The sequence below is a fragment of the Strix aluco genome, chromosome 3 (assembly GCF_031877795.1).
Source record: "Strix aluco isolate bStrAlu1 chromosome 3, bStrAlu1.hap1, whole genome shotgun sequence".
NCBI classification, from domain to species: Eukaryota; Metazoa; Chordata; class Aves; order Strigiformes; family Strigidae; genus Strix; species Strix aluco.
Window position 1 is genome coordinate 33,032,867 of NC_133933.1, and position 20,858 is coordinate 33,053,724.

The 20,858-nt window shown below is 38.0% G+C and overlaps 1 protein-coding gene across 5 annotated transcripts in view; it reads right to left on the bottom strand.

Annotated features, from left to right (window-relative positions):
- The window catches only part of THADA (THADA armadillo repeat containing), a 167,408-nt gene that overhangs the window by 39,267 nt on the left and 107,283 nt on the right, over positions 1-20,858 (bottom strand). For 4 of the 5 annotated variants that reach the window (XM_074818029.1, XM_074818027.1, XM_074818028.1 and 1 more), the window contains exon 31: positions 9,908-9,993. In XM_074818029.1, the coding sequence (XP_074674130.1) occupies positions 9,908-9,993 (86 nt within the window). Of the gene's footprint in view, positions 1-9,907; positions 9,994-17,937; positions 18,032-20,858 lie in introns of those variants that run through there. The other variant, XM_074818031.1, reaches the window with a different exon arrangement.

The following is a 20,858-nucleotide window of genomic DNA, read 5'->3' on the forward strand; positions in this document are numbered from 1 at the left end:
CAAGTATCCAACTGCCAGAATTCCTTAATTTCTGAACTGTCTGGTTGCCTTGGAGAGGGATTAGGCCTTCGTCCCAGTTATTACACAGCCTGACTCCACAGACACCAGTTTAACAACAGAAACAATCCCAAGCAGTTGAAAGAAAAAGGTTCAAGTTCAAGCACCTTGCTTCAAGAAGTGAAACAGCTTCAGTTTTGGAGACCTGCACTCTCTCAAGCTTCCTACGCACTTCCTTCCTCAGCTGCATTTCAGCAATACACAAGTCCATTAGCTCAGTTGTTCAAACAGAGTATGTATTTCTAAGTATATTGCAAGAGAAGTGCTTTTATTTCCTATCACCATTGCTTTACACTGAGGTATAGCTATCAAATGTGCAAGCAGTAACATGAAAACCAACAGGATGAAAGGATCAGCTCTAGGGCAAGGCAAGGGAGAGCAGTATGAGGTGGACAAAAAGAGATAAACATTATGGGAAGAGGAGGAGGGTATCTTTCATTTTGTCAGTGTCTACACCACCAACTTTGCTAGAGCCTGCAACCTAACATCAGAGAAAGTGGTGACCCTCCTGTTGACTCCAGGAGCTGGCCATGCACCGAGCTTCGAATCCAGTTCAGTAAACCTTCATTTGAATTTTTCAAGGCCAGCACAACTTCACACTGTGAAGTTTATTTTCCTATAAAATTATTTTCATATAAAAAACATGATGGAGCTACTCACTCCTAGAACTACTAGTTTGCAGAGACTATGATACTGGAGTCTCCTGCCACAGATCCTCTTTTAGTGTACATATCGGATACTTCTGGTTTGGAAGCCTTCCGGATGACTTCTGTTTTTCTCACGTAATTAATTGTGAAAGATCGGACACCATGGCTCATCTGTTTTATAGGAAGTCTCTTTAAAACTGGATGTCTCAACAGCAAGGCTGTCAGCAAAATAACACTGTGTATTTGCTTAGCCTCAGCGCACCATAGAGCAAATCCTTCTGCATACATCTTGTGCTCCACATGCTCTCCAACACTCTTTTTTTCACACAAATATGTAAAGAAGGAAAGAAAGCCTCTGTCTTATTACAATGCAGTGGAATTATTCCGGCTTTCAACTTCCTCACTAAGAATCTTTCCTGGCTTTCATGTAAATGTTTTCTCTTCTGCTTGACTTTAAGTAAACTCTTTTCTTTGGCTTACATCGAAATGTCTGACTAAACCAGAAAACCACACTGGTTCCCAAAGTAAATGTCTGTCTCTGTTGTTAAGATACAGTAAAGACATACTTTTATTTACAAACAAAAATCACAGTTTGAACAACCAGCTGCTGTGAGAAGGAAGAACAAATTTTGGTTGACCAAACAAGGATCCTGGCAAACAGCAGTCTCGTCTAGGATGCTGACAAATGCAAAAGAGTCCCCCAAGAATTAAGTGGATTACTTTTTTTTTTTCACCTTAAGGATTGCTTCATTTGTGGGACAGGAAGAACTTTGGCTCTTTTCTAGGAAGGGACACATGTTCAGCACAGTGCCTGAACATCACAGTCTTCCTCAATCCCTTTATGTCCACTACATTGAGAGATGCATACAATGTCTATGACACATCATCTAGGTTTGAGGGTTCTTTTTTTAATCTTATTTGTGATCAACTGATGTTCACAGTCAAGTTATATGAAGTTAAATGTCTTTCATCATCTGAAAACAAAGAGGAAAGGAAGAGGAGCAAAATGGAATTAGCAGACCTGCAAACCTTCTCAAAGTTTAGGCAGCTCCAAAACCTGTGCCCTCCCTGACCTTCTGCTCTTCCCTGTAGTGGCAGGCAGGCACTGTGCTAGTCTGTTCCCAGAATAAGTAGATACATACAGTAAGGACAGAAAAACTTCCCTGCTCAGGGATTAACAAGCTGTCAGCTGATGGACACTTCAAATGATCTTTCATCTCAGAGATTCTACCGTATGTTCAAAAAGTAACAGAAGTCATCTGAATTCCCTCCATATTTAAAATCTAAACTTGTTTCATTGCCTTGCCAGCCGATGTAAAGGAGTGATTATGTATTTCTGTTGGATTTAGGTAATTTCACAGTGGCTGTCTAGGCCACTGCCAACTGGACAACTCTCTGTATCATCAAGTGCATATTGTGTGAGGGGCTTTTTTTCTGTATCCGTGATTATGATACATCGAAGTATTTGCACACTTCAAGATAAATACTGAGATCAAATCCCACATGCAGTCCCTCAAGCATCCATGCTATCATCCATCTTCCTACTAGGGGCTCCAGAAAGAACAACAAAGAAGGAAAGAAGGGGAGGAATTATTACTGACATCAGAAAACTTACTGAACACTCTGCAAAGTCAGACAAAAATTACAAGAGCAGCAACAAAATGCTGCTGCGTCTGCAGTACAATGTTATGGGAAGGGGATCCAAGCATCAAAAATCTGGATATTCATCATCATTTGCCAAAACCTGTAAGAAGTTGCAATTATTTACGGACTGAGAAGAGGTTAAAATCCTTTGCACTCACAAACTACCATCTATCCAAGGGTATCTGAAAAGATCATATGAATAGAGAGAAGGCTGAAGGATAATCAGTGCCAAGAAGAGATTTTCCTAGACAAATATGAAGGAAAAGTATTTTCTTTCATATTTTCTCTTTTTATTAAAAGTGGATTAGGCAAAGTCACCGATAAATGGAAAAAAACCCAAAGAGAACAGAATAGTATATTTTATTACAACGTAGAACTAAGATAACTGTTGACAATCAGGAAAAAGGCATATTTTAAGCAAGATGTTTTCTTTTAAAGACATCTGCAACATCTTCGACAGCAGAGACTAAGCATCAGTACTCACGGTACAATTCAAAACTACAAACATGAGTGATTATCAGAATCCACAGATAATAATATATTGTTGAGGACAGAAGCATCCCACTGCATTCTGTATAGTATAAGAGAAGGTTTTCAAAGGAAAAAAAAAAGGGGGGGGAAAGAAAAAAGCATTTGATCTGGATGAGACTGCTGTTTTTCTTACAGGTTCTCCTGGCAGAGCACCAACTTTTCCACTTGTTTTGCATTAATTGAAAATGATAAAAGCACATGGAGACAGTGCGAGTCAGTCAGTGGTACATGCTAGAATCTAAGGAGAACCTGAATCAAGATTTCAGAAGGATGAGACGTCTCCATCTTCAATGGGGACAGAATTTTAACTGCTAACAAACACAATCAACTCCACTCTCCCCCAGTGTCACATATTTCCTGTAACACCTTTCCATATTCCCTGTTCATCAGAGCATTCCAGTATTATCATGCTCTACCCTCCGCAACCCTCCTCCTTGCACCGTGTCCCCACAATTTTTCTGAAAACACTTTTACCTTCCTCCCCCCCATCTGTGCCACAAGTTCTGCCTCTGACATTTCCTTGACTGCCCATTGGTGTTGCACACCTCCACCTCCTTTCTCCTAATACTTATTCCTTTCAGGCTTGGTCCATTTGCTTTGTCTTTCCATCTTGCACTCACTTTTGCGCTGTCTTTGGGCCACCTTAACATAGTATGTCCCTCACTTATTCTGCCTCTGGCATTTTATTGTCTGTGCAACTCGCAGTCACTCTCTGTCCCTTGGACCTCCAACAATCTCATCCTCAGCTTCTTCATTCTCCTGTCTGCATGGAATTGGAATATTGGGTACCCAACTACACTTCCTTTTGACTTGTCTAATTTAATGTCAGTAGGCATAGGCCATTTAGATGATTCTATAAATAAGTTTTAAATCTTTACCTTCCTTGAGTCAAAATAACAACATCGACCAACTGCCACAGTCAATATACTGGCACACAAAGTTTATATAATTTCTGACATAATAAACAAAAATTGCTTTCAATTTGTTCAGATGGAATTTCTTACGTTTCAGCTAATTAGACCAAGCAACCAAAACATGCGTTAACAAGCTGCCAGTGTTTTTGTTCAAATAATCATTTGGCCACACTTCTTAGGGATCTAGGCAAAGAAAGTTAAAGTATGGCGAAAATAACCAACCTAGTTGTTCCTGTCAAACCATTTAAACAGTCAGTTTTTAAGTTAGCCTGCAGAAAAACTTATTTTAGTTACCATTTAACTTCTTTTCAAAATAAGAAAAAGAAAGAAGTACAATATAGAAAAAAAGCGGGCACAGTCTTCAAATGCTGTTTAAAAGTCACAGAATCACAGAATCGTCTAGGTTGGAAAAGACCTTGAAGATCACCTAGTCCAACCATTAACCTAACATTGACCGTTCCCAACTACACCATATCCCTAAGCACTATGTCAACCCAACTCTTAAACACCTCCAGGGATGGGGACGCCAACAATGCCCTGGGCAGCCCATTCCAACGCCTGACTACCTGTTCTGTAAAGAAATACTTCCTAATATTCAGCCTAAACCTTCCCTGGCACAACTTGAGGCCATTCCCTCTTGTCCTATCGCTTGTTACTTGGTTAAAGAGACTCATCCCCAGCTCTCTGCAACCTCCTTTCAGGTAGTTGTAGAGGGCGATGAGGTCTCCCCTCAGCCTCCTCTTCTCCAGACTAAACAACCCCAGTTCCCTCAGCCGCTCCTTGTACGACATGTGCTCCAGACCCTTCACCAGCTTCGTTGCCCTTCTCTGGACACACTTGAGTCATTCAATGTCCTTTTTGTAGTGAGGGGCCCAAAACTGAACACAGGAATTGAGGTGCGGCCTCACCAGTGCCGAGTACAGGGGTAAGATCACTTCCCTGTCCCTGTCCTACAAAACATATCATTCAGGCAAAACATTTAAGAGATACCTACTTGAAAAACGATTTGTGATTTCATTGCAAAGCATCTAAAAGTTTGATAACGCATACTATTTCTACCAATACATTTTATAACTTCTAATTAAAAAAGACAAATGTAACTAAGAGAATGGTATTTGCAATATGTTATTTCAAACACAGTATTTTGTCATATTTGAGAGAATAAAAAAGGACAAAACCAGCAGACAGTTGCACATAATTGCCCATGTTTCTGATCTCATACTCACATGTGCAACGCACGTTATTTTCTGCAATCATTTCTGTTTATGAGCAGAATTTAAGAATCTTAACTACCTGCATATACAAAAGATTTAGCTGTTTGGGAGACAGTAAAAAAAATGGAAGTCTGATTTTGCAAAACTCAAGGAAAGAATATATTAGTGAGAACAGAATACTGGCTGCTCCATTTTTATATCAAACGATCTATTTATGAACAGGATTAATTATGTAAATACTGAGTAACTCCTCCCACCTGACAACAACAGTGGAGTTTGGTTAATCTCAAGAACTTTTATAAATTCTTGCACCTCAAATGCAGAAACGAAAAATGCATGGTTAGACTTCAAGTGGCAGCTTCTCCTAAATCACATTCATCCTACATCTTTTTTAAATGTTTTCTCTTCAGACCTGAATTTTGAAGACACTATACTCAATAATAGGCCAAACCAGCCAGGAGACTGACAGCATATATATAGGATAAAAGAACAACTCACAAGGATTATCTTTAGCAAATTTTTCTTTCATCTCTTCCCTGACTTCTGTTCTACATCCTGTTTCACTCACGTGGATGAACATTATGGACTCAACACAACACTTTATTGACAAGTGCCATTTTTTGGAACACAACCCTGGATAAAATACGCTTTTATTAGTCAAGTATATTTTAGTGAGCTGCATCCATTTTTCCCTTCATGAATTGACAATATGCTATCAGAAAACTGTTCTGAGACACGAGCAAGAAAGAAAATGTGACCACTTTGTCTTGTGGCATTCTTTATCTGTTACAGAAAGTGAGAGAGCATCCCAGATCTGAGCTTTCACTGTAATACACCACTCTGGCTCCTGTGTTACCGGCACCGCAGGATCACAGTAATACTCTCATCTTATTATTTAGCTTCAGACACCAATTTCTAGGAGAGATCTGAAAGCAGGAATGTCTATGATGGGTCCTGTCAAAAGCCCACATATTCAACAGAGGAATCTTATCCACTGAAACAGTATATCCCAGAAAAAACCTGTCTGTAGTCTGGTATTCTGTCTCCTGCAAAGCCCATCTCCAAGTGCAGAGAAAAGTGCATAACCTCAGACACACACATGGATCTGTAGCACTACAGCTTGATAAATGTCTCCTTCTAATTCCTGCTGATCAAGACTTGTGAATTTGCAATTAAACATAGGTAAGGCTGGACACGTTCTCACCTGGACTTGGAAGCATTTTTCCCCTCCAATGATGCCCACAAGTGTTATTTGCTTCTTCCAGTAATGTGTGAAGTGCGAAGTTTGGGAACTTCCCCCTGTTCCTACACCACCCACTCTGGTGCTGGTTTACTTCCGGAGGAGTAATTTAACTGCTTTTTAGCAGGGTACAAGTGCCAGAAAAATCCTCTGGAAGAGGACTGCTTTGTTCTACCCATTAGACTGAAAAGGCCCTCATAAAACAGTTACTGTGCAAACAATAGAGGTCTGCAAGAACAAATTCACTGGATATTATTAATAATTATTAATACTGACAGTAGACATTAGCTCATCACATAATCCTAGATCTGGTAAGAACTTCTGTTTACTCTCAATAAAAGCAAAAGTAGTGTTTTTATTTATATATTTTAACTTTATATATTTTAACTCCTTTTATATATTTTTTAACTTCCGTTTTTTTCTCAGTTCCAACCACAATTGATAACTGGAAAAAAAAATGTTGTAAGTTTACATAGTCTTTACATTATGTATTGTCTCTGCAGATCAGAAGACCCTCAGGCACATCAGGAGCTGGAAAAAATGCTCTAGATATTGCCTATCAACTCAAGGAAAGAAAATTTTCCCAGTGATGTGAATCAGGCAACACTTCTATCCAAACCAGCAAATCAGAATAACTACAGAGGTTTTTGTTTTGTTTTAAGATAAATAATCATCATTTGGCCAGCAATAAACTTCTAGCTGGACAAGATGCTTTTGGTATCCATTACTCCCCGCCTTCCTTATCCGACATTTTAAATTGTTTTGAATTTGTGAAGTAAATTCCCTAAGGGCTGTCCTGCACTTTAAGAGACAGATTTTATTAACTGAAGACAACAAATCACTTACAGAAAATAACTGTAATGTAGGAAAGGCCTAGGCAGGGTTGTACTCTGAAAATCTCTTTGTAATTGTAGCCCCTTTAGACAGGCATAATCAATTAGAAGTGGTCTGATTTTAACCAGTTGCAGGCTCATTACATTGCATTCCCATTTCTGTTGATGAAAATCAGTTTCAGCCCATGGCCTGGAACTCATATACAGCACTTCCTGGGGCCTCTTAGATAAACACATCAAGAAACAGTTTTATTTGGATTTGTCCTTCACCCTTTATTCATTGAAATAACTTTACAAATCAAGATTAAAACAGAGAAAAATTGGCTCATAACCAGAGATACACATATGAGTAAGATATTTAATCTCAGAAGAGTATAAAGCTTCAGTTAGTAATTATTCCTTACAGAACATTTAAACGTGAGACTCAAAACATTTTTTTAACTGTTGAGTTTAGTCTTTCTCTTACTGTGTCACGGGACACTCAGGTTCTATTTAATATAAACATATTACTCTTTCATTTCAGAAGGGCTTCTGCCTGTGATATATAAAATTGTCCCTGATGTATCTCAAGTTTTCAAAACTGTATTTCCAGTCTAAGTTTCTACTCTCTATAGATATTACCTGCAATATATAATTTTAAACCTATATAGGAATGAAACTTTTAAGCAAGACAATACTAAGGAACTATCCCTGAACAGAGAGAGTCTGCAAAAATAATTGCTTTCCTTCTACAGAAATTGTACCTTACAACACCCATGTTTGGAACAGTCTACATGAGCTTTGAAAAATAAATTAATCCACTACAGTCAGTAATCCAGCCACAGCATGGTGCAGCCCCTCAGGCTCAAAGTGCTATTCACAAGTCAGGGGCATTAAAAAAAAAAGAAAGAGGGGAGTTTCCTAGTGTGGACAGGTCAATAAAAGCCTTTGCAAATGTGCAGCAACTGTTTAAAAACCAAAACAGACAAAAAAATGGAAGATAAATGAAATAGGAAAGAGACTGATAAAGGAAATGTACTGCCCACTAAGTAAGCAAACAAGGAGCCCTCACCTGGAATACAGGCTGTTTCTTCATAAAATACAAAACTAAGAGTTGAAGGGTGAGTGATGAGAATAATCAGAAGCAGAGGAAAAAAACTTCGTATGAAGAGAATATAGAAAGACTGAGATGACTCATACTACAAAGGAGATGGACAGAGGTAGAGGATCATGATTAAAAAAACAGTAAAAATTAATATTCCAAAGAGGATCTATCTTTAAAAAAGGGTACTCAAATTAAAAGGAAGGGTGATGAGCCCAAATATGGTTGAAGGGGGCTTCGGGAGCTGTTTTTGTTTATTTTGCAGATGTGATACACAGCTAGACTTTAATGTATTGCAAAGGACAATCACTAAGGCCAATGGTATATCAGGATTTAAGAAATTTTATTTTGCATAAATAACAAAAGTAAATATATATTGTAACCTAAGAATTATTGATGGTAGATATAGCTTACCCAAACCAAACATTAAAGAGCCAGAAAAAAACTTATCCCTAGAGACATGCTGTATTGAAACTGCTTTATATAGGGTGGTGCGTTCCTGCCTGTAAAGCATGCAGCCCTTACCTAGTTACAAACAGTGGCTAGTACCTGACAGAATGAGATCTATGGTGCAACATCATCCAGAAATTTCCTTTACTGAACACTACGTCTTGACATCTGAGACCCATGAGAGAGGAATGACTCTTCAGTGGACATGAAAGATCAGATCCATCTCCTAGAGTCCCCAGTAACCCTAACTGTCTTCCTCTGGTATAGTGGAACCCACCTGTCACATATTTTCTATATGTCTGTTCTTCTGTTATAAGGGCTAGATTCTGAAGAAGTTCATATCAGACATGTGCATCATGAAGTCATTTTCCTGAAAACTATCACTATTTGAACTGTACATCCACAAGAAATTACACAAATAGCAATTATGGAATTAAAATGGAACTACTTCTACCAAAAAAAAAATCAAAAGGAATTGGTTTCAAAATTAAGAACAGTCCCCAAAACGAAACTATCCGAAATAAAGAACAGTTCCACTGACTTAAATGCAATATTAAAATTAGTCATTAAGAATTTTAGTGAAATGAAAGAACTATTCTTTAATTGCCTTCCTGGACTGACAAGGTAATTTATTACTCACTTGTTCATAAGAAATGAACAAAACAGGCCCACAAGGAAGCTAGTTACAGCTGACCAAAAGTTGCCTATATGGAGTCACACTTGAAAAGGTATCCCTTCCTCCATACCTTTGTTTATTGTTTACAGTATGTTTTGTATTGTTGCAAACAACACTGCATCATTAAAACCACTGATAGTTCTAACTGGTCCTTCAAAAACTTCACAGTGATAAAGAATCAATATAAAAAAAGGCATTTAAAGAAGCTCTCAATGTTTTTTCTTATAAAACTTCTACACATGAGAAAATACACTTTCAGGTGTATCATGAGGGAACATCTCCATGGCTTTCAGGAAAGGTTAAAGTAGAAATATTCTGGGGTTTGGATTTTGTTTGTATTCACAACCCTGGGTCAGAAAAACATTTTGGAACACTGGAGATGGTCTTTTTTGTTGTTACACAGTTCTAGGATTAGGAATACTACAAGATCATCAATTCAAGCTTTGACATGGAGCTGTACCTCACTCTCCTCACCAACAATCCCCAGGACTAGCTCTACAGAAGGCAGAATAAAGGGTCCTTTTATACAAAGCAGCTAAAGGACTCCAGCATTCAGTAGAGACTCAGAAATTTCCCCACAGATATTCCATCTGATTTACAGAACAGTACATTTGACTTACCTTGCTTTTGAAACTTCCCCAGGTGAGTACTCAGCATCACAAGGACATCAAGAATGGCAGCTCTGGTCACCAAACAAGGATTTGGCCTAGAAAAATCAATTAAATCCTTGTAAAATCCATGTTCAGAAACAGCAGTAAAACACACCAGCTTGGTGTGTCTATTTTACTTAATTAATGAAGATCAACTACTGATCAAATTAGACTGCATATACAAAATAATTAGGCCAAGGCATCTAAGTTTCACTTCCTGGTGCATTCTGAATGACAGTCTCCCTGACAGAATGGCAAGACCCCTCCTCCATCCATTCCACCAAATCACAGTTTATACATTTCATTATTATTGGGTGAATCAGCTTGTCCTGACAATTAGTATGTCTTTATTTTGTTTATAGATAGTGTGTGTAACCAAATGCATTAACAAAAATAAATCTTCAGGTCTTATTTTTACAGTTCATAAAAGGGAAAATTCCCCATGAAAGGTACCTAATACATCTTTTTAATGGTCATAGGTCTCCCATTGTTCTGATGAAGATCACAGAGGCATGCATGTTTTTAAAATTACTTTTTTTTTTTCCCAGACAAGAATACTGGGGATTTTGTGTGTATAATGCAAATTGGTAATAAGCTACTTTCTGCTCTACCTCTTCAAGTCGCAAGTGGTAGACATTTTCTCTCCAATTAGAAAAGTAAAATTAGGTTAACATCTTCATTTTTATTTATATTGTTATCACTGTATGTTTCAGCCAAGAAAACTCTTCTTAAAATATAACTTAATATGTGAACCAACAGGAAATCCAGTTGAAGACACAGAAATTATTCTGATGAGCCCAATGGGACTTACACTAAAACAAAAAAACTTCTAGAATCAAGCAGCACAAGCTTAAAGTATGACTCATTCTGTTCAGTATTTCATTTTTACTTTATCTGGCACTTTCTTTGTATGCTTATCTTGACCTCTGAAACTTTCAAAAAATTGTTAATTAAAAATGTTCCAACCAACATTCTCAACTTTGTAACATCTTTAAAATTCAAGAAAAAAAGTTTTTCAAATAAGATATGTGATCATGACATAAAAATGAAAGGTCTGAGGTTCTTCAGAAGTTTGGCAGCCTATGGAGAGTTAGACTATGATCCTGTTAAAAAAGACAACTTTTACTGCTCTCACCGTCAGTAATAAACTCTGTAATAAGCCTAAATTACTTATGCTTTCTTTTATGGCCTACAGTATTAGGCATCCATATAAAACACAGCAGACTACATGCTACGAAGATCTCTCTTTTGAAGAGATTTTTTCTCCTTTTGCATAAACAGAGACTTTTTAGACACTTTTTTAGTAGTGAACTAGTCATGAACCTCCCAAAACTTCTCCATGCTTGCTACTTGCCCTAAATCACAAGAGCTAAAAGCCTGCCTGCAGAGAACTGATACCATAAGAAGCCAAAGAAATTTTAATATGGCCTATTTTTGAAAAGCTGTATTAGGAGGACTTAATTTCTATCCACTCTGACTAAGCGAACCTCTCTTCTGTATCTTGGTCATCCAGTTGTTGCCCGTTGTTCTTCACAAATCTATGTGAAAACACCACCAAGAAAAAGTCACAGGGTGAGGAGCTCAATCCATGAGAAAACAGAGTGACAGATCAATCAAAGGCTTATAAGAAACCAAGAGATCTTTCACAAGTAGTCATAACATGGATGAAAGCAGCCATGACAGATTTCAGTTAAGATGAGAAACATAATGGGTCTACTGCACTTCAGTCCCCTTGAAAAATGGAAGACTGACTTATTATTCAGTCATTAAACGGGAAAGAAAACTCCCAACGAACAAATTGTGCCTCGGGAAAAACATGGCTGATGAAACCTTTACTGAGGATGTGACAACAGCAATACTGACATGTTTTTTTATTCTGGTCCAGCTTTTAAGCATTTACTACTTTGAGTATATGCATATGCATGTTTTGATTTGGAAATGAGGCTTTTCTAGCATAAAACATGCCAAACGTTTGTTCTTGGCTGGCTCCATCGCTCTTGGTGATGCTAGCGAATTCTCAGCCGTATGTGCCAGATGGACACAACAGGAAACTCAGTTTTCCAAAACCAAGAAATCTCAGTGTTGTTCAGACTGTAGCAGAAAGCTCAGTCTTGAAGACAATCAAACTGTGATTTGCATAACAGACCTGACAGCCAAAAATCACATGCTGAACATTTCAAATGATGCACTGTGCAGTATTTAAGATGACCTGTTCGTGCAGAACTTCAACAATGAGTGCGAAGAGTACAAGATGTTTCTTTTTTAACACAGATACCCAAATAAAGTGATGTTCTCATAAACAAGCTTTGAGGAAATCTGTCTCCAAACAAGTCACAGCAGTAGCAAGGGTGGGAGCTCCAGGCATCTGGAACAACATTACTTTTTTTTGTCCAAAACCCCAAAATTATTTCATTTCCCTTCCAACCTGGTTATTAATGGAAATGCATACATCATATGCTCAGTACAGATGATAAACTGTATGTGACTCTGAACGGGATAGAGCTATATAGATGGTTAGGACTCTCATGTCTAAGGGTATGTCCACACAGAAATATAAAATGGATATCAAAACAATATTCATACTACTACACATATATACTAATAGCAGGCTAGTGATGTCAGCACAGAGTTCCATAACTCATTAAAGTAATGCTTGGTCTACATTAGCTCGGTCTACATACAAGTAGGTTGGTGTAACAACAGTAGATCTGTGAAACTGAACAGCTAGTACCAACGACCCAAGGGCCACCCTACATACCATGCTCAAATACATTAAAACATAATTTTCAGAAGCTGATGTGTTGCTTTTTGTTTCTCTTTGGATGCAGTTTATAGCCAGCCTGCTCCAGTAATCTCACTGCACTTAGAAGCTTATCCCACAGTTTCTAGCACTCCTTTATGATGCTGTACTTGGAGGCTGGCTGTCCAGGTAGAAATAAAAATCAGCTCACAGACGACTACTGAGATAAATTTCACCAACAGCCAACACTGCAGAATATTTCAACCCATCCAACTGAAGAGAGGTCAAAGGCTGTCTGCCCTGAGTAACATGTAAAAGGCAAGCATCATCACAGACTCAACTTGCCAGGCAGAGGGGAAGAAGATACCTGAAACCTTTAGAAGCACAGGCAGGGACAGAAGGGATTACTACTTAGAAAGAACAAGGCCCAGAAGAAACATGTTTCTAATTTAATCAAGGAGAACGAAACAATGACAGGAGGAGCTGCTGTGTCCCTACTAGTTCATCATGAAACTCCACAGAAGATACAAGCTGCCTGAAAGAATAAAGTTGAAGGGACTGAAAGTATTAAAGGGTCTACAGCTATTTCTTTTTAACTGCCCGAAGCTCCAGCCTAACAGTATCTTCAGTATGGGGAAAAAAGTGTCTTTTTAAAATTATTATTTTAAGCAGGCATGGCTGAACAGTAGACAAATCTAAAAACACAGGTGCCAGCATCCATACTATTAGTTTTGACACATTATAGCAGATTTCTGGATTAGATCTGGAACATAACCCCTTCCAAACTAGCCAATTTCTTATCACTAATGCTGATCAAGTAACTGGGAATAGGGTAGTCAGACTTCTTTGTAATTAAATTTTCAATTCTAGTATGTGCATATAAAATTAGGAAAGAGTTGAAGTCACTGGCAGGAGGAAACCTTTTGTTAGTCATTAGAGTCCAGGGATCTTTTTAAGAGAAAAAGGTTAATGGAACTGAATAGTCCTTTTAAATTCACAGGCTTCTGTTCAAATGCCTTTGAAGAGGCCGATGTTAAGCACTTGTAGAATATTCTATGACTAGAGTAACAATAAGCTATTTGTTTTCAACAAGGAACTGCCTGGTAGGTGAATCAGGAAGCGTACCCTTCAGGAGATACTCCCTCTCTGTAGATGTAAATCAGACGGGGCAGGTTCAGAAGCTTCACATGCAATACTGCGTTTTGCTCCAGCTGGCCTTGGCTACGTACAGTAGCCCTGGGACCACTTTGATATCTGTTCTGCCTTTACCGCCTTTAAGAACCACTGATTGCAGCTTACGTTTCCATAACATGAAATCAATCCTAGATTCTCACAGTTTGGAACTCTGCAAAAGTCATTTTTTTAAAGTTTGATTCACCTTTTATAATTAAGTCATGCTGAATTTAAGGTAAGTCATTGGTTTGCTTATTTTTCATGGCATTTCTGATGCTAGCCAAAGTGGCATTTATTGAAGAAATCAGCAATATGTGGTCACAGACCTCCTGTGTACCCTGCTCACACACACAGTTTCAACTTTATCAGGAACACATGGCTTAACTTCTAAAATTCAGTTTCTTTTGTATTACTGTTTATTTTAAAGAAGATCAACATTAATGAATTACGGAGCAAATTACCTCCTCTTCCAAGGGAAACAACAAGGAGCAAAGAACATGGAAAGCTCACACATTTGGCCTCAATTCTGTCAGAACACTGGGAAAGATTTAAACAAACTAAATATACAGCCTCTTGCTCCTCTCATCACTAAGGTCTGCAGAGGCCCTTAAATATCATTTCTACTCATTACAGGACACCATTTATAACCATTCAGATTTCTGTATATAAATGAGGATGCCAACACACCTTTATGTAGGGCAAGTACGAAAGAATTTTGATGCACAACTTCTACAGATTCTCATTCTCTTCTCAAACCCCCAATTTTCAATGGCACTAAGGCAAGCCACTTAAAAAAATTACAACTGTCTTCTCCTGGATCATTCCTCTTTTTCCAAAAGGGCATCACCTCACTTAGAAATGAACAACAATAACAACAACAGTAACATTAATACATTGCATTTGCTACATAAATAAGACAGGTACAAGTCATTGATCATAAAATCAAAGCTGTTGGAGTTAATGTTTATAGCATTGGGTTTTGGTTATTCTAGTCAATAGAAATTCAATGTTTTCCAAAGAGGTAGTTTATTTTGCTCATATTTTTCCTCATTAGGAAACAGATGTTGCAAAACTATTAGCACAACAAGCACTATAAATATACAGCAACATGCAATATTTACTAAACATTTAGCGACATGAAAATCAAAGCATATTTGCTCAAACTCTCAATGAGCACTTAACAAATTTCAAATGCAACCTGCCAATCAATGTCTATTAAATAAAAACCCATAACATCTCTCTTGTGAATTAGTTTAGCTACAGGTATCTTAGTGTTGTTAGCTATCTTAGGGATATCTAAAACAAAACTCTTGCAAAAGGTCTCAGAAAAGCTCTGTGTTTTGCAGTTTTCAAGCTCTTAGAAGAGTCTGAAGGATTGCAGATCTTTCAGCCAGTGTTGCTTTATGAATACAAGCTAATCTCATCCATCAAACTGGAATATAACTTTATTAACTAAGTAACAAAATGGAATTTCCTCCTAATAATATGTAACATGTACATCACCGTTTCAGTCACAGTAAAACAATACATAACTACACAGGGTGTCAGCCAACATTTTTTCAAAGTACAGTGTTTAAATGACTGTTAGCTACGTCTAATCTACAAACTCAAACTGGTTACTCTCAGCCCCAATCTTTAAAAATTGATGACAATACTTGACTCATGAATCAAGCTAATGTAGAACTCCAGTCAAAATTATACAACTTATAAAGCTGCCTACAAATCCCTGTATTTTGTTCAAAAAGTTCAGGACAAAATTTTAAGCGTCAGGGTAAAGAAACCAGTGCTGGCAAGATTACAAGGGCAACTCTTTCAAAGGCCAATTCATAGCTGCTTGAGAACAAGAAGAGAATCGTCTTTATAACTTGCATGACTGTTTTCATTTCAATTGTGATCAATTAATTAAATGAACTGCCTACTCCTTCTCTGGTCTTTAATGAAGAAGTCACTCCTACTGTAATGCTGTATGTTTCTGGAGCCTTTGGAAAGGCTGAAAAAGCCTAAAATTCCTGGAAGAAGAATTAAAATTATAAATAGTATTTTAGGAAGAGCCCCGTAGTAAAAGAAAAAGAAAACGTGTAATAGCTAAACACCACCCTGCTCTTCCTCTTAAATAACATGCTATTGTTAAAAAAAACCCTCAGCAACACCTATTAAATTTTCTATTTTCACTGGCCTGCTGATGTTGAATTTAAATCCCAAATTCTCCTACTTTCTAGCCACCAAGATTATGTACAGTTTTTGCTTCCAGCAGATAAATTGAACTGGTTTCCTAAACATTATATTCTAGCTAATATGCAGGAAGTATTGCAAAAGCCTTTGCACAAATTCTTGTATTTCTGAACTTTAAACACATTTCTGATGAGTCAACATTTTACATACCATCGAGGCTAGTTGCATAAACGAAGGGAAGGATTTGGATTAAGTCTAACATGTCCTAATGCCAGCTGGTACATGGGGACAGGGTCTATACAACTTCCTATTCTGAGTTTCCCAGACTGCCTTTGTCTTCCACAATCTCAGCTCTCCACGCCGGCACACTGGCAACTAAATTTTAGGTTTACAGCATATCTTTCTTCCCCTATCAACTTCCAGCTTACTCCTTCCTGAAGGATGGCAAATCTCTGTGAAGTATTCTTTTGTGGCCAGATTCTTCTGATATGTGACCTGCAATTCTATCTTCTAAACACATCAAGAAATGCATCTTCTATGATTGAGTCTTGATATAGTCAACTCTACATAATCCTTAGGGGGCTATCCATAGGGAGCTTTATCCTCGGAGGGTTGCTGATGAACCAGGCCAAGCTGGCCTTGTACTGACCACATTTTACTTGCAGACAGATCTGGAAAATGATCATTTGTCACTCATGGAGGCAACAAAGCTTATGGAAATAGCACCTACACATACAATGAGCAGCTGATTAAAAGATTAAATCTCCCATTGTTTTGGTTATTTGCTTTTAAATTCTGCAGTATTCTAAAGACTGAGGTTTTGGGAGTATATTTGTTTAGAAGGCAGCCTTCATATTTCAATGTATTTTCTCTCAGAGCCCACATCTGTAGCACTGAATCAACATGCATGGCCTTCCTCTTGTCTTCTTGAGGAGACATTAATAATTGATTTAATTATTAAACTCTGTCCATAGCATTTTAAACCATGTAATACAAAACCAGCACATCAGTAAACACCACGGTCAACAGACCTACATTTAATGGAAAGCATTTAAAAAAAAAAATAATGAAGCCTACACTACCAAGTAATCCTTGCTGAGTTCCTGGAAGTGCAGGAACACCCTCATAGAAATACAAACATCTAGTAACAGCGCATCTGCTTGCCTACTTGGTGCTTTTGAGATCTTCATGGAGTAATTACCATGTGCACAGTCCCCTTGACTTGCCCATTTTATAAGACTAGCTCATCCTGCATTATAGCAGGCATTTTCTCCAGAGGGAAAATTGCTCATCTGGTGATTTAAGTTCTTCTACCATCATCAAAGCCAGACTATTATGCTGCTGTTAGTTTCCCTGGTAAAGGCAGAGAATTTATAGCTTCAAAAGGAAGCTACACAAATTATTTTTTCATTGTGATACCACCAAGAACATCCCGAGTTTCTGCTATTAAGAAAAATTAATTTGTGCTCTGGCTGTCCTTGGTGAATGATACTGAAAGGCTGTGTTTTGTTGGCATTGTTTTTAGCATACTGGATTGATAAAATAATCCTGTCTGTTCTCTTTTTCATTCTCTTAATGAGAACCGCATGTGATCCCTTAGCATCCTAAAAAACTTGAAGAGGTCAAACTAATCTCATGTGCAAATTTAATAAACTTTACACAATTAACAACAGGGGTGTTGCCTATAAAGAGGCAAGCTATTAAAACACTTTTGTTTATTTATTGGAAAGTGTTTTCAGATATGAGTGAGGATTTATGTCCAAAACCTGTACTTGTACATGATTTGTGCATCTTCTGAATGTTGCACTGGTGGAGGGAACACACCTTAATCAGCCTTATTCAATTCTTAATATTCCCTGATGTTCATATTTAAGTTAAGAGTATACCTATATACCAGAGTCAAATAATGTTTTACCTTATGCAAAGTACATCTTAAACTCCAGTCCGAAGTTTAAACTTCTCTGCTGATACCCAAAGCAAGTGTTCCAAAACAAGCAATCACCAACTGCCTAAATAAAGATTTGTAGATGTGTTAAGGATACTGTTATCAAAACTGGTGAGAGCAGACTTGGAGCAGCACAGAAACCTGAATCAGCCTCCTAAAAGCACGTAAGATTTAAATGAACGCCTCCGAGAATGCATTTATGAACAATGACGTAACTGTTATAACTCTGCTCTCAAAAGCAAAGACAAACCAGGCTAAATTAGACTCACGGGGCAGAAAGTGCAGATTAATAAATTACCACTGTGCACCTGATGTGCAGTCACTGTTCATACTGGTGTGCTTCGCTTTCAGCTGGAACAGGACAACAAAAATTTCCCTCAATGTTCTGTGTGTGTAAGAGCACACACATGAATTACTGCTCTAGCTCAGCTGACAAAATGTTACTTCTCAATTTGAAACCTAACAAATAGACTTCAATAGAGCCAGGCTCAGTCCTTAAAAATATTTTCAATTTTTGAATATGGCTGCATAATGCATACAGACCACTATTGAACAATGGTAATTAACTGCACTTCTCAATGTGTAGGTTTTAAAGAAAAAAATGGAAAAGTGGAAAAGTTAGAAAACAGGCAGATGCCAAAGGCAGGCATGACCTTGGAAGGACAAGGTTTGTCCTGATGCAGTGAAAGAGGTGAGGGAACTATCTGAAGAGAAGGCTATCACTCTGCCAAGGATAATGATCTTCATTCTCCTTAGCTGTTGCCTTCTTGCTGTTTTGAGAGTACAAAAAGCCCCTTCCAGCTCCCAAATCATGTCCCCCTTCCCAAAATCATACAGAGGCTGCCTGCAAAGCTGCAAAGAGTCGAAGGCATCTTGCACCTATATCTAGACAGGCCTGCATGTGCCACTGTTTTGTCTTTAATAGCCTGCTCACTAGAAATTACTGCTGTCTCTCCTAAGGGGCAATGAGAAGAATAAGGGCACATTTAGGTTACACTCTTTGAGCCACTAAGTCCTGAAACCACAGGGAGGCCACATTCCTGCTTTCCACACAGATGGCCTAAGTGCACCTCACATGAAGTTTCTTCTAGGAAGGACCTAAGACTGGTTGTCTGCCTCTCGTCACTCACATAGCGCTGCCAAAAGCAGAGGGAGGGAAAGGGAACACTGCAGGCTTGATGGAGTGCCATGGCCATCAATTTGCCAAGTAAATGTCCCCTGTAGTGTTATAAAACACCTGTGAGATTTCCCTCATTCAGAGCACTTATAGCTGGATCATCCCAGAGTCACCCTGGAGAAAACTGAGCAGCAAATATCTCAGTGGGCAGTGATTCCGATTTTAAGTCCGAGCCTGGAATAACTTTTACATGTATTTGTTGTGTGAGCTTGAATCTTGTGCCCCTGTATTTTTTTATTTTTATTTGTATTTTTAACAGTCCCATCCACAAAGCAGAGACCTAAGCAGCAGCACTGCACAAAGCATGGAATATTTGGGTTATAAAACTAAATGCACACACTGCAGGCAGTCCATTCCAGAGGAACTAGTGACTCTTTGCAAAATGCAAAGCCAGTTGGTTTTATACAAGGCTGTTCCACATAAGTTAGTTTCAAGAAAGCAGCCTTCTTAAAAGTAAACTTTCCCAGTGTAGACAAGCTCTCAGCTAAGAAATGGCACATGGCTAGAGGCTAGCAGAGTATGTTATTTGACTTCTGGCAGAACCTCAAAGTCTTCTCCCCCTCCTGTGGTCTCCAGTAAGGAGGAAGGCGGAAAAAAAAAAAAAAAATCAAACTAAAAGCACTGGAAGACAGCATCATACAGCAAAGCTGTGCAATGACATGATTTCACAAATTTTCCAATATCAATACTTTGCCATGCCAAAGGCTACAAATGAAACAAGACAGGCATTTCCGGGACTTCTGTACAACAAATCACCAGCTCCAAAGGCTGCTCTTTTAGCTCTCTGTATTTATGTAGCAGAAGGCATCCAGAGTTAGTCTCGTAACTCCTTGGTATGCAGTTGAGCTAAAAACTACTATTTTTTAAAAATTTTTTTAATCCATATGAAAGAGCTTTGAACTCTTTCAGAGGCTTAGCTTGATATATTGATTATTTTTTTAAAGCTTTCACCAGACTGATTTCCATCACTTCATTCCATCAGCTCAGTTCTCCAACAAAGCATACTGTCTGTATTTTTTAAATTTCTGTTCTTCTCAAACACCCTGCATCTCCCAGACTTGCAAAAAATGCAATAAACTAACACTGCTGTGGGGATGGGGGGAAGCAATAATATTACTAAACCATTTTGGATTAACAAACAGCCTAAACCAGAATAAAACCATCAAATGAAGTATAAACCTGCAAGTAAAGCAAAAAGTTTCAAACATCACCTTGAGAAGTGGATGAAAGGCAGATCTCATTCACCAAAACATCAAAAATGGAAATACTACTTTTGAATACTCTAAAACGTTAGTATTTCGAAGATGTAAAGAAACCCAAGGAAGGTGGAAGAAAGATTTTTTTTCTTCTGATATTCTAATACATGCTACTAAAGAGAAAAAGCAACCATGTCCCATTAACATGAGAAGCCTGCCTTCACAACAGACAGAAAATACCGTTGAAAAAGTGAATGTTTTATGAAATTCAGTTTAGGGGATGTGAGTCATTATTTTATTCTCTAAAGCAAAATCAGGTGAGGGAGTGGAGGAGCAAGAAGAGCTCAATTTATTGCACAAAATGTGCAATAGTTTCTCGAGCTATTCTACACCAATACGTTCTGATGAAAGGAAATTACATTCTGGCCCTGAAAAGGTAAAAAAACCCAATCTAACAAAAAACCCCACCCAGTTCAGCAAACAGCTGAAGAACAATAATCTTTCCTCCAGATACATAT